We start from the raw sequence: 12,609 nt of genomic DNA, 5'->3' as shown, positions 1-12,609 counted from the left end.
TATATATATATATATATATATATATATATATATATATATATATATATATATATATATATATATATATAGAGAGAGAGAGAGAGAGAGAGAGAGAGAGAGAGAAAGAGAGAGAGAGAGTGAGAGAGAGAGAGAGAGAGAGAGAGAGAGGAAAAAAAGAATCCTATTAAAAGGATAAAAAAAAAAACTATGACAATAGTTGAAACGTAATAATATTTATTTGAATACATGTTTATTCCAAGATTTTATTCAGGTAAGATTTTGAAATTAATTAGTTAAAAAAAAAATGCTTGAAAATATAATGTATTTATGACACATAAAAAACTTGTTATTCTAAAATGTACCACTAGAGGGAGCTTGCGGTCAAGATGAAAATTGAGCAAAGGCGAAACCAAAAGACTGTCTGAAATGCATTTATTTGCTTTTTCTTCAGAATGACAGTTGAACATGACTTGACACAAAGTCAACGTCAAATACAAATAAACAATAGTTGGTGTTGCAAGCATATATCAATATAAATATAAATAATAAAGCTGAAAATGCCTGCATTGCACAAATTCCACAGTTATTACTTTGAATCTTGTGACATTTGATTTCACTGAAGCACTTCTACATACCTACTGAACATTTGCGTAGGTTTCAGTGAGCTTAACTTGCTGCAAAGTTTGGTTTAAAGCCAACAGGAGGTTTAGTAATGCCATTATAACAACAAAAATCATTGTTCAGAAAATCTCGTGAAGGCAGTTTTGTGAAGAATTAATAGGACAGAGGCACAAAAAAAAAGTGACACTATTTACCGGACAACATTTAAAAATAAGGTTTGTTTTAGAGCTTTCCTGGCTTGTTACACACATGTATAATATCTTTGATGAGGATTTTTTTTTTCCCACGCGTCACGTAAACATTCCACTCGCCGTTCGTTCATTTCTGTGTTGCATCAGCTGTTAAGTGCTTCTGGAGGGTTGTTTTTTTTTTTTTTTTTTTAACAACATGTCAACAAGCTAATACGTCAGTTGGAGTTTGTGTGTGTGTGTCGCTTTTTAAGGCGGCCGGGAGCGCGGAACAAATAAACACACGTAAGAGCACATTTGTTTCCTAATAGAATAATAATAATAAAAACATGAAAGTCACGCGCAGATTGTACTCCCAACTTAACAATTTGAGGAAATGCCAGGACATCGATTCATAAATAAAGAGGTAGGAGAAAACTTCTTCCTTGTCCGTGTTGACAAGTGGAGGTTATTCGAGGCGGCGGCTAATCAAAGCTAATTAAGTTTGATTGGCAGTTGTGTGGGACTAATGGAAGCTGAAGGCAAATGGAAAAAATATTTAAAGCTCAAAGCAGAGATAAGCAGGCCGTTGCACAGTGTTTTTCGTGGCTAACCTTCATATAAGTATCAAACGTCAACCCTAAGCCCCGCCCACTTCAAGTGGCATTTATGACCATACGTATTGCAAGTTTACATCACTATATTTCTTGATATTTTTACTCCTTCTAATTCGGACCAGACAAAAAACAGTTCACAATTATTTGTATATATTTTTTGATGAAAGAAATACATTGAATAACCTCGTTCAACTATTTTCAGACTCTCCTTTACTCAAATATAATAACATTTAAAAAAGTGAATAATTACCTGGGATTGAATGTCTGGACTCTGTAAAGACGTATAATTACCTCTTTGGGATTGAATGAGTTCAACTTGTTTTAAGGTATTTGCAAATACATTTGCTCGTCAAAAATGTTAAAACCACGAAAAAATGTCTTTCTTCCTTTTCAATTTCAGGTGTGGGTGCAGGAGACTTTTTTGTGTGTCCTGATACGACACGCATGCACCAGAATTTGTCACTTGCTGAAACTGATGACAGCGGCTCTTTTATTTCCCCAACTCTGGGCATGCTACTGCGTAAAGTTTTGAGGCGGGTCATGTTTAGCACCCTTAAAATCAATCAATTTTGACCAGGAGAGATTATCTTAGAGGCCCCCTAAAAGGCAGTTTGGGGGAAAAAAAAAGCTATTCCAAAAGGTCCGTTGCACTGCCTGGTGCTCGGGTCAAAATAATGTTAAAAAAAAAAATAAAAATCTCACACCTTCACTGGAGGTGATGGCTAGTATGGGGTGGCAGCAGGCGAACCTTTGAGGCTGCTGAGGGCCGCGTGAATGCGAAAGTGCAGTCTGGACTCCATGGAGTAGTCCTTATAGTTGCTCCTGGTGCCATGACGACAAAAAAAAAAAAGTCAGGTACAGAATGAAAACGCGTTAAGAGTGTGTGAGGAATTACTTGGCGTTTTCCATGAAGGTGGCCGCTTTGGCGTTGTCGCCCTGCTGTCTGTAGAGGAGGGCCAGCTCATATAGCGTGTAGGGGACCAGGTAGTGATCGTAGCGGATGCGGTTTTCACTGAAAGAATAAATAAATCAAAAGAAAAAAAAATAACACTATGATATCAGGGTAAATAATTAAGTCGGTTGTAAAAATGAAACAGTTTTTGCATCATGATTTAATGTTGCAATCCAATTCATTGTGTTGCTCCTTCCTGTGAGCCAGCCTTGACCACCAGGCGGCACTAAAGCAATCATACACACCCTGTTTTATTGGGATACAAACTTTTTTAGCCATTTTCAGCAGTAAAACCCTAGTATTTGTCTATAATAATATTGATGACTATTTTTTTATGTACAAATATATATATATATATGTTAGGGATGCATAATTAATCAAATTTTAATCGCGATCACAATATTGGCTGCCACGATTAATTAAAACGTAATTAAATTAATTAATTATTAATTAATAATTACACGTTTAAAAAGCCACCGACAGTGCATGTCAAACCGAGGACTTTGTTATCCCACCACTAGAGGGAAATGTTTCCCTACATGTTTGCATGACAAAAATCTCTGCTTTTCCGAATGTATACAGTGCTAGCTGTATTACAGTACCTAAATTAGTTGGTACTAAAACACCTTAAATAATCAATAAATGTAGTACTTTAGTACATAAAGTAACTGATTAGGTTAGTAATTGTCAAATCAATTCATTATTTTAATATTTCTAAATTTAAGTAATCAATTACTTTACTGAATATTAGTTAAAATAATCGATTTCTTTTTAATTTAATTACTTAAAATAAGTACTTACTTTTGTACCTATAATGTAGTAATCAATTACTTTAAGTCCCTTAGTACCCAGAGTAATTAATTACTTTGGGATTGAATGCTTTAATTACAGACTAAATACTATACATCCCTCATAAGTGTCTCCATTAGGTGCTATAATACTAAGTGGTTTTTCATAGAGAGTAAAAAATATTTACCTGTGTGTCTAAATGTCTTCAAACATGCATTACTTCAACAAGCCCATTGCTAACTTTTGGCATGTCAACGGAGCTTTGCATTGTTTGTTAGCATTAAGCTAAGCGACGTTTCCTCGGAGCCAATTAACTTCAAATACACGCATAATTGTTCAACGTTGACTTGGGAATGAAAATAAACCGCGCGGATCCTCTAGTTTTGGCGAGTTTTTCGATATTTTCCAAAGCGTTGTTTACTGTACTCACTCACACAAAGGGGCAGGTGGGTTTGTACCTGGACAGGACGTGCGTGAAGCAGAGCTCGGCTTGCAACAGGCGGCCCGCATGCTTGAGACAAATACCCTTCAACATCTGCACCAGACAGCAATCGTCCACGTGGAACTCGGACGGCTCTGCGAAAATGCGGCGAGTGGTCAGCAGGGGGCGCGTGAAACAATGTGAGAGGGGGTGTCCGCATCACTTACGGGGATCTTTGTGAAGCTGCTCCTCAGCCGCCTCAATTGTCACAAGCAGCGCCTCAGTGCAGTCGGCTCGCTTGCCTACGATGGTGAAGCCGCTCCAAACGTACATCATTTCCTGGCGGTGTGCCACACGTGCGCATGAATGTAAATACACACTCAACCACAGGTATTCACAGATGTACTTTTAAACACACTGTAATTAAGTCATCAACATCAAACAGTAATCCAACATTAACACACAAGTAGACATATGCACGCATAAATGTGTGCACACCTACACAAGCACGAACACACACAGACACACAAAAATACATATAGTGAAACAGAGAGACACATATACACACACACACACACACATACACATACGAGCAGGCAGACGAATACACAGTGAATCGCACACAAGCACACAGTTACATTAGCACACACGGACAACTGTAGACAAACGCACACACACATGCAGACACAAACACACAAATACACACATGTATGAACACGAACACATGCGCACACATGTGCACACATGCAGAAACAAAACGACAAATACACACAGTGACCCACACACAAGCAGTTACACTAGCATACACATTCATTAACATGCGGACTGGCAAACAAACACATGCACAGTGACACAGACACACAAACCCACACATAGCATACACAAATAAATAAATAAATAATACACAGTGAACCGCACACAAGCACAGTTACATAAGCTCATAAATGCGCACACACACAGCCTCAAACATAAATACAGTACACATAGTAAGATGCCGAAACACACACAAACACACACACAAAATAAACACACACAAAGCTAAAACATACACACAGACACACACATGCATGCAGACACAGGCACGCATACACACAGACATGCAAACACACAAACACACACATAAAGCGCATGATTGTCTATCATTTGCAGGGCAACGACGATGGTTTCCATACCAAAGCAGGAAGCACCAGTGGCACAAGTGTGCTGGCCTTGTAGCGGCGAGATTTTCGCACCGCAAACTTCTCCGTGGGGATGGACTTGCCCGCTAACCGCTGCTTCAGCCCTTCCACTTGCCTGCACACAAAACGTCCTGCGAGCTTAATCTACAAGTTCTTCCGAAATATTATGACATCACATACAAGCACGCACCTGAAGAGCTCCACAATGTCCTCGCCCGTCTTCTTCACGTCCTCCGCTGACATCATACTGAGAATGGCGGCCTTCTGGTACACGTAGATGGCCTGCGCGGAAACAACCGGGAAGGGTCAGCGCGGCGGCCGCGGAAAGGATCTGAACGCTCACCTTGGACCAGCGGCTCTCGCGGCACAGCAGCTCGGCGTAACGATAGGCCTGCGGCCAATCCTGCTGGTACGTGTGCGTCCACATGAGTTCCCAGTAGCACAGGTGGTGGATCTGCTTCCACTCCTGTTGGCTGCTCACACACTCCTGGTAGCCCAAGCACGCCTGCGACAATCGCCAAAGCATACGTCAAGAGTCTGCTTCATGACTGCCCTGGCGGCCACGTAATCAAGAGAAGAACCTTTTCGAAGTGTCCCCTTAACGCGGCCAGCCGGGCCGAGTAGAACTGAATGATGGCACCCTGGAAGGAGCAACACCAGCAAATGTTTGGAGAGATCCTGCAAGAAGTCACTTGGAGAAGACAAGTGAGGGGTCTTACTTTGGGATACTTGTGAAGGTACGGCTCCAGCAGAGCTTCGGCTTCCACCAAGTTTCCCTCGCCACTTCCTGCACACAGGGACAAAATTATTGATAACCTTCTCTCAGTTAATTATTAATTGCTCTAGGTTCTTTCGATTAATCTCTTCAATCCATCATTTGTTTTCTTCAAAGAAGTGTGCCGTGATCAAGGTATAGGTGACGCCATTTTCACTTGACAGCAAGTGGCAAAATGTGTTTAAAGGAGCTGTGCATGAAAAAATACTTTGGTTATCAAATGAATTGTAGCCAAAATATGAACTTTTTACAGCAGAAAAAGGCTGAATAAGATTACTATCGTTTTAACCCCTGGGTTTCATACGGTCGAACTTTGCCATTGAATAAATTCCATTTGCAACCATTTAGGAATGAACACATGCCATTTTGACCCTCGTTTTGGCAATTTATAGCCATTTTTACTCTCCTATTATTTTTAATGCTTTTTGTTAGATGTTTCTAAATCAGTGGCCCAAATCGGGTTGAAACCGACACAGAAGGGTTAAAAATAGATTTTACCCCTTGCCGTCAACAAAGAATGCTATCACGGCTCGAGCGCTGCTCCCGTTTTCTGAATCGCGATTGGTTGTTACCTGAAAGCATGTTATGTCATTTTCTCGACAGCAAGTAGCAACATGAACTTGTACTGCCGAAAATGAGCAATAAATAGCCACGAAGTGGACTACCCTTTTAAAAAGGTTGACTTACTGATTACGTTTGAGTATAGCTGTGATGCTAGTCGGAGGACGCGCCTTGGTTTAATACCGCATGCACCTGTGGTCTATTAACTTTCAATCTTGATGATAAAATCATATCACAACATTGCAACAGGGCTTCTTTACATGCTCTGCCGACGTCATACTGAGAATGGCTTCGCGCCGGTATGCAAAAACACAAAAACGCGAACGTACCCAGCACCAGGGAGACATAGGTGTGGTAGAACAAGAGTGTCAGCGTGCACAAAATGGAGCGCAAACTGGAGCCCGACGTTCCCTCTCGCAGCTGGGACAAGCCAAACTCCTGCGGGGAAACCACCGTGGCGTCAACAAACGCTACAATACGCATCATGATTAGCGCATAACTAACAACTTGCCCTGTTTCCGGAAAAACCCATGAACTCCAAAAGCCTCAGGATCCTCTGCGGGAGGAGGGACAGCATCTGGTGGAAGCCACGTGTTAGCATTTACTGAGATGAAACCATAATAATATTTCAATTACATTTCCAATACATCGCAGTGAGGGCTAAGATTTTGATACGCTTTCATTATGGCATGTAAATTGGGATGGGATGAGACACAAATTCCACGAGACGAGATGTCTCACGAGATTGAGTCAATGAGAATGAGATTTTTGCAAAATTTGTGATATAATGTAAAGTAATGCCTACATTTTTCTCTTTTTTTTCTTTTTATCAAGCAGACAAAAAAATGATCAAGCTAGCATCCAAATGTAAACAATCTAGCATTCAAATGTAAACATGAAATGAGACATTCTGTGTTTGTCTTTTCTGCTAATATTTTTCCATCCTTTTCTGCATCTGCTAAACCGAGATATCACCACGCAGGTGAATTGAAATTCAGCCTACATTTCTCCTATCCTGCTGCAACTACTGGTATTCAGATGAAAATAAAAAAAAATAGTTTTTTTTGTAATTTCTTGGTGAAAAACACATATAAACACAGAAGACCAAAAATACATAAAAACCCACAATGACCGATTCTTTATTTTTATTTTATTTGCCAATTAACATTCATTATTTTTTTAATAGGAGATTAATTAATTAATTAATTAATTAGAACACATTTGCGTCAGCTTGGTTTGTTCAAAAGTGATCAGTGCAAATGGCAACTGCCAGGCAAGTCCGCATCAAATCGTGTTTTTGAGTGCCTGCAAGGTATTAGGATAAACTGATATAGTCATTGCACACAGGTATACAACAAAATTGTGATCCAACTGCTGCATATTAATAATTATTTTCACTCTTTTCATTTTGTTGCTTTTCAGAGAGTTAATAGTTCTCGGGAAGAAGCTACCTCTTAGTCTATTTGTCCGGCTTTTTTTAGCCCTGTATCTCTGACCACTGGACAAACATCCGACTGCCCTCCCCAGACAATATGAAGCACCCGAGCGCTGCTGGCTATTAACTACTTTATGCCAGACGCTGCGAAAAAAGCTGGCAACACGTGTCGTAGAATATATTGTCTGTGTAATTAAATCCTTTTATTAGCGCCTTAAATTACTGAATAAACATATGTTCAGAACAGTCCGTGAGTCAAGTTAGTTATCGCCACGACACGCTTCTGGGAAAAACTTCAAAATAAAAACATCCTAAAGCCTTAGTGTCAGTATTTCGTATTATGTCATGCAGAGCATTAACATTTTCCTGTGTACTCCATGTTGGATTTTTCGGGAAAAAAAATATTGTGCTGTGCACGGACGAGAAATCTCTTGGCGTTCTAATCTTGCAAGATCTTGTCGTGCGAGATCTCTACAAGTCAGGATGGAAAATATGCCCCATAATAAGCATAGGCTCACTCTAATCTGAACATCAATCAAAGGCAGACAAAGAAAAACCAGGAGGGCCAGAACCTACCAAGTTGAAGGAGCCAATGCCCAGCTTGACCCCACCCTCGAACTGCCTGTGCAAGTCCGACTGGCTGCTCAGGTCTTGGGTCACGTTTAGCACATTGTGACAGTCCCTGAGGCAGCAAGTGATAAAAGAAAAAGGTTAAAGTGAATAAATGATTTTAAAACAGACCTGTAGTGTCTGTGACACATTTTGTGTCTGATACCACTTACTATTTTTAGACCAATTCCAGTACAAGTGCTCAACTCCCGAATACTCACGATAGAAACAAAGTAATTTGTAACCCTTGTGATACATATTATTTCTTTGTAGATCATTTTAAAGAAACACCTTTTGTTCAACTCTAACAAAAGGCAGTACAGTCAACACTCAACAGAGAATTTAAGTCCAAAAACAAAAACAATAGGGTTAGGGTTAGATAAAATAGAAAATAAGTAGAATAGAATAATAAAATAAGAGATAAGAATAAGAATAGAATAAAAAATAATTAATTAAATAACTAAATGATTTTTTAATTCACAATTAATACCTTTAAAAACGCCACAGCAAAGCTCGTGAACATCGCATGGCAAAATGTTTTTAAAGGTATTACTTGTACACAAAAAATAATTTAGTGATCAAATTGACTTTTTATTGCTGAAAATAACCCAAATAAGTCTCACATTAGTACGGGCAAGACGACAAAATAATAAACATTTTACTGCTGAAAATGGCCAAATATGTCGGCTATTCCTTTAAAAGTATTTAATTGTACATAAAAATAGATGAGTTAAATTGAGTTAAACAAATAAATAAATAAAATGGATCTTTGACTTGTATAGCTGTCAATGGAGCACAGTAAAATAGACCGTTGACGTCTTGCTGAGTTAACTCATTTACGACCAGCCCTAATGAATGAGTTAATTGTAGACTGAATATTACATTTTAATGGCTAATAATGTCTAAATAAGCATTCGGGCATCACTTTTAATAGGAGAAGAAGAAGAAGAAGAAGAAAGGACTGACTTATAGATTAGATAGCTGCTTCTGATTTTAATCCCTCCCTTGATGAAGCTGATCATGTTCTCATCCTGCACAAAGGTCAGCGTGGCTTTCTGGAGCAAGCACTCAGCGTAGCACAGCTCGGCGTGCATCTCCTCTGAGGACACAAGGCCGCCATTTTCAATCTCGGCCGGCGGAGGAGCCGGCGGTGTGGAGCCTTGTGGCCGTACCTTCCTGAAGGTTGGACTGTCTGCTGATCAGACTTGACAGGGAACCCACCACAGAGTTCTTCTTGCGAAACCTGAGGGTCGGAGGGTCAAAAGGGGCAAGAGATGTTTTGTGGGGTCACTTCATACCTCTGACAGGTGTGTAAGGCCTCCTTGATGGTCGCCATGGCGATCTGGATGTCCCTCTGCTCGAAGGTCATGGCAGCCTGCATGACCAAGATGCTGCTGTAACCCAATGCGTGGTACATACTGTCACGCCACCTACACACACACACACACACACACACACACACACACACACACACACACACACGCACACATACATACAGCAGTTGGCAGGGAGAAAAACGATCATATCTAACGAAGCAACAATAAGATGGTTACCATGGCTTCAGGAGGTCCAGCGCTTCGGAGAACTTGTTGTTGAGGACCAAGTTGAGGGCGCATTGAGTCTCCTGGATCGCAGACTGCAGGTCCATGTGACATGCCCTGTACATGTGCAGTGTGAAGGTAATACACAGAAATTAAAAAGAAGGACGTGAAAAAGGAGATGGTGGTATATTACTCACGTGGGAATGCGGTCGTAGGCATCTTCAAAATGGTCCTGCCAAAAAAGTACACACACGGATGGTCATATACGGGCATATTTGTTGCGTATCTCTTACATAAGAAAGAGGAACTCGAAAACACTTGAAGAAACACTGAAAGTTGAACGAAGAAGAAAGATCTGAAGCAGAACCTAAAGTTGAACTTCTAGGGAACTCTAAGGAAATGCTTCAAGGGACAATGTGTAAGATTTAGACCATTTTTCATTAAAAAGGAATGAATTCAATGTGTATAAATTTCAAAAACAAATAAATACGTTCGTAACGACCCGCATAATATACACATAATCATAGGTCTAGTTATAATTAAATGATATTACATAGAGGGTGGCACTTCTCCGGAGGCTGCCATGTCTGTTATAGCTACGGATAATGCTAAATGCAATGAAAAACGATCTAAATCTTACACATTGTCCCTTTAAGGAACACTAGAATGGATGCTAACAAAACACCTAGAAGAGAACCTCAAGAAACACCATAAGGAACTTAGAAAGGGTAACATCTGAAGATACACTTGAAGAACAACCTAAAGAATTATGTTCCTTCAAATGTTCATAAAATTTTGCATTAAAGTGAACAGCTGAAGGAAAACTGAAATAAAAGACTGAAGAGGAAATTGAGAAAAACACTCACAGGAACTCAGGAAGAAAAGCTTCAATAAACACCTGACAAAGCTGCTGATGTAGAATCTGAAGGAGCACCTACAAAAACAACCAAAGAAAGGCCTACAAGCGCAAACAACAGGAATGCCTGGAGAACCTGTAGGAGAACCATAAGGAACACCTGGAAAAAAATACCATGAAAAGTCTCAAGGAAAGCCTAAATGAAAATCCAAAAAACATGCAAAGATCACCTCACGGAAAAAAAAGGAGAAGAAGAAGGAAAACCCGAAGAACAACCTAAAGAATAATAAAAACCTGGAGCAGAACCTGACTAAACACCTGATAAAATTCTTGATGAAATGTCTCAAGCCTAAACAAAAACGACCTGATTGATGACCTGATTAAAAAAAAAAAAAACCTGAAGAAGAAACTGAATGAAGACAAAAGGACAACCTAAAAAGACACCTTATGGAGAACCTAAAGAAACATGATAATTAAGGTGCTTTCCTAAGTTCTCCTTTCTGGTGTATATAAATAAACACCTGATGGAAATCCTGAAGGCTCACCTCATAAAAAACATAAAAGAGAAACTGAAGGACTACGTGGCAAAAGAAAGAAAACCAAAATAAAGGCCTTTGGAACCAGCTACTAGACAAACTAAGAAAGTGGCTTAAGAAGAACCTAAAGAAACACATTCCTTGAGCAGTTTTTTTTTCACGTTGTCCTTCACATGTCTTTTTCTGTGAATCTAAAGAAACACTTGAGGAAAATTGTAAAAAGACTTTTTAAGTACAACCTGAAAGAATAGTCGTAAGAAAACCCGAAGAAACCCCAAAATGAGAAAATGAAGCAAAACCTGACAAAATACTAGAAGTAGAACCTAAAAAAAAACGTTCCTTGACAAGTTCTCCTATATGCTGCTTTTCCGAGTATCTTGAGGACCACACAAAGGAGACCCAAAACGAAAACCCAATGAAACGCCGGAGGACAAACCCAAAGGGCCACACCGAGAGAACTTCTAGAAACACCACAACATTCTCCTCCAAAAGTTGTTGAAGAAACCCAAAGATGAACCTCTTCACGAGTCTGGTAGAACACCTAAAGACCCAAAAGAAGGAAGCACCAGCGAGACAGGAACCTGAGGATCCATACTCTAAGTAGGAGAACAGATGCTCCTTTCACAATTTTCCTGGCGTCTGCCAAATTCCAAGCATTCCAATTCAACCTGCCGCCTCAGCACATCCTTTCCCTACACAATGGACGTTCACGCAAAGATGCTGGGCGGTGTTGCCACCTCACCACCGTGTCCAGTGTCTAGGACGGCGTCAGGTTACAGAAAACACAAACACACACACACACATCCGTCACCACACAACCCGAGACCACAAGCTCAGAAGCCTGCAAGCTGGCTGAGAAGTTACCCCACATTGAAATGAGCTGGAGGAACGTTTTCTTCAGATGAGAGACACTCGTCACGGACCTTTCGGTAGACCTCCAGAGCGGAACCGCCTCGATATAACAACATATCAAGTATTCCTTTAAAGCTGGGGGTGCCGCGAACACAACCCAAAGTGCTTCCCAAGCCCTGCGCCCGACAAAGGTCGCTAACAAATACGTCTTTCGTTAAGCGGGCTCATCGCGTATGCAAGACAGCAGTCACCTCGTCCTCGGTGTGGGTCGCGTCCTCCATCACGTCCATCTCTCCACACGTCGCTCGCGCTTGTGAGCCAGAGCGATTCACTCGTCACTTCCGGGTACGTCACAGACAAGGGGACGCCTCGGTCTGCCATTTCTCCTCCCGCTCGAGGGCGGCCGCGGCGTCATTAACGAATACGACGAAAGAATAAATAAATAATAAATAATAATAATACATAAATACCGTAGTTTGTCTCACAGTGGAAGACGAACAAATACAAATTCGGTCCGGTATTTTCCAGGCAGCGTCCGCAAGACTTTCTAAATGAAGTTAGACCCTCGTTCTTCGCGGAAGAAATACACCGGGCCGGCCCGCGAATCGCTAAAATCCGAGATTGAATTTTTTTTTTTTTTAACCCTGAAAAAATAATCTCAAAATATGACAAATTAGGGGTTGGGTGCACAGGACAACTAAATAATATATTTAATAAAAT

General features: G+C 40.4%; 1 protein-coding gene across 4 annotated transcripts; it reads right to left on the bottom strand.

Moving 5' to 3' along the window:
• Window positions 1-394: 394 nt before the first annotated feature.
• On the bottom strand, window positions 395-12,209 carry ttc39b (tetratricopeptide repeat domain 39B). 4 transcript variants are annotated; one of them, XM_088423099.1, is made up of 18 exons: window positions 12,141-12,209; window positions 9,843-9,877; window positions 9,658-9,762; window positions 9,403-9,534; window positions 9,277-9,347; window positions 9,071-9,203; window positions 8,072-8,177; window positions 6,572-6,637; window positions 6,390-6,498; window positions 5,444-5,511; window positions 5,306-5,365; window positions 5,068-5,229; window positions 4,915-5,006; window positions 4,719-4,839; window positions 3,774-3,885; window positions 3,584-3,701; window positions 2,280-2,396; window positions 395-2,206 (listed from the first exon to the last, which is right to left on the bottom strand). In XM_088423099.1, exons 1-18 carry the CDS (start codon window positions 12,177-12,179, stop codon window positions 2,107-2,109), a joined length of 1,746 nt encoding a protein of 581 aa, XP_088279225.1. In that variant the 5' UTR covers window positions 12,180-12,209; the 3' UTR covers window positions 395-2,106. The 4 variants fall into 4 exon arrangements, with proteins under 4 accessions (XP_088279225.1, XP_088279242.1, XP_088279251.1 ...); XM_088423116.1 differs by lacking the exon at window positions 12,141-12,209 and adding an exon at window positions 11,961-11,978; XM_088423125.1 differs by lacking the exon at window positions 12,141-12,209 and adding an exon at window positions 11,907-11,927.
• Between the last annotated feature and the right edge of the window lie 400 nt (window positions 12,210-12,609).

Source organism: Hippichthys cyanospilos, chromosome 1 (genome assembly GCF_059441005.1).
Source record: "Hippichthys cyanospilos isolate Australia breed blue-spotted pipefish chromosome 1, RoL_Hcya_1.0, whole genome shotgun sequence".
Lineage (NCBI taxonomy): Eukaryota > Metazoa > Chordata > Actinopteri > Syngnathiformes > Syngnathidae > Hippichthys > Hippichthys cyanospilos.
This window is presented reverse-complemented; position numbering and strand designations above follow the sequence as displayed.

Bases quoted from the DNA above. Each gene is read 5' to 3' on its own strand.
- ttc39b (XM_088423099.1), bottom strand. From the start codon at position 12,179: ATGGACGTGATGGAGGACGCGACCCACACCGAGGACGAG. The intron at 9,204-9,276 runs GTACGGCCACAA...TTGTGTCCTCAG, and splicing joins ACAGTCCAACCTTCAGGAAG to AGGAGATGCACGCCGAGCTG. The intron at 8,178-9,070 runs GTCAGTCCTTTC...TTGCTGCCTCAG, and splicing joins AGCAGCTATCTAATCTATAA to GGACTGTCACAATGTGCTAA.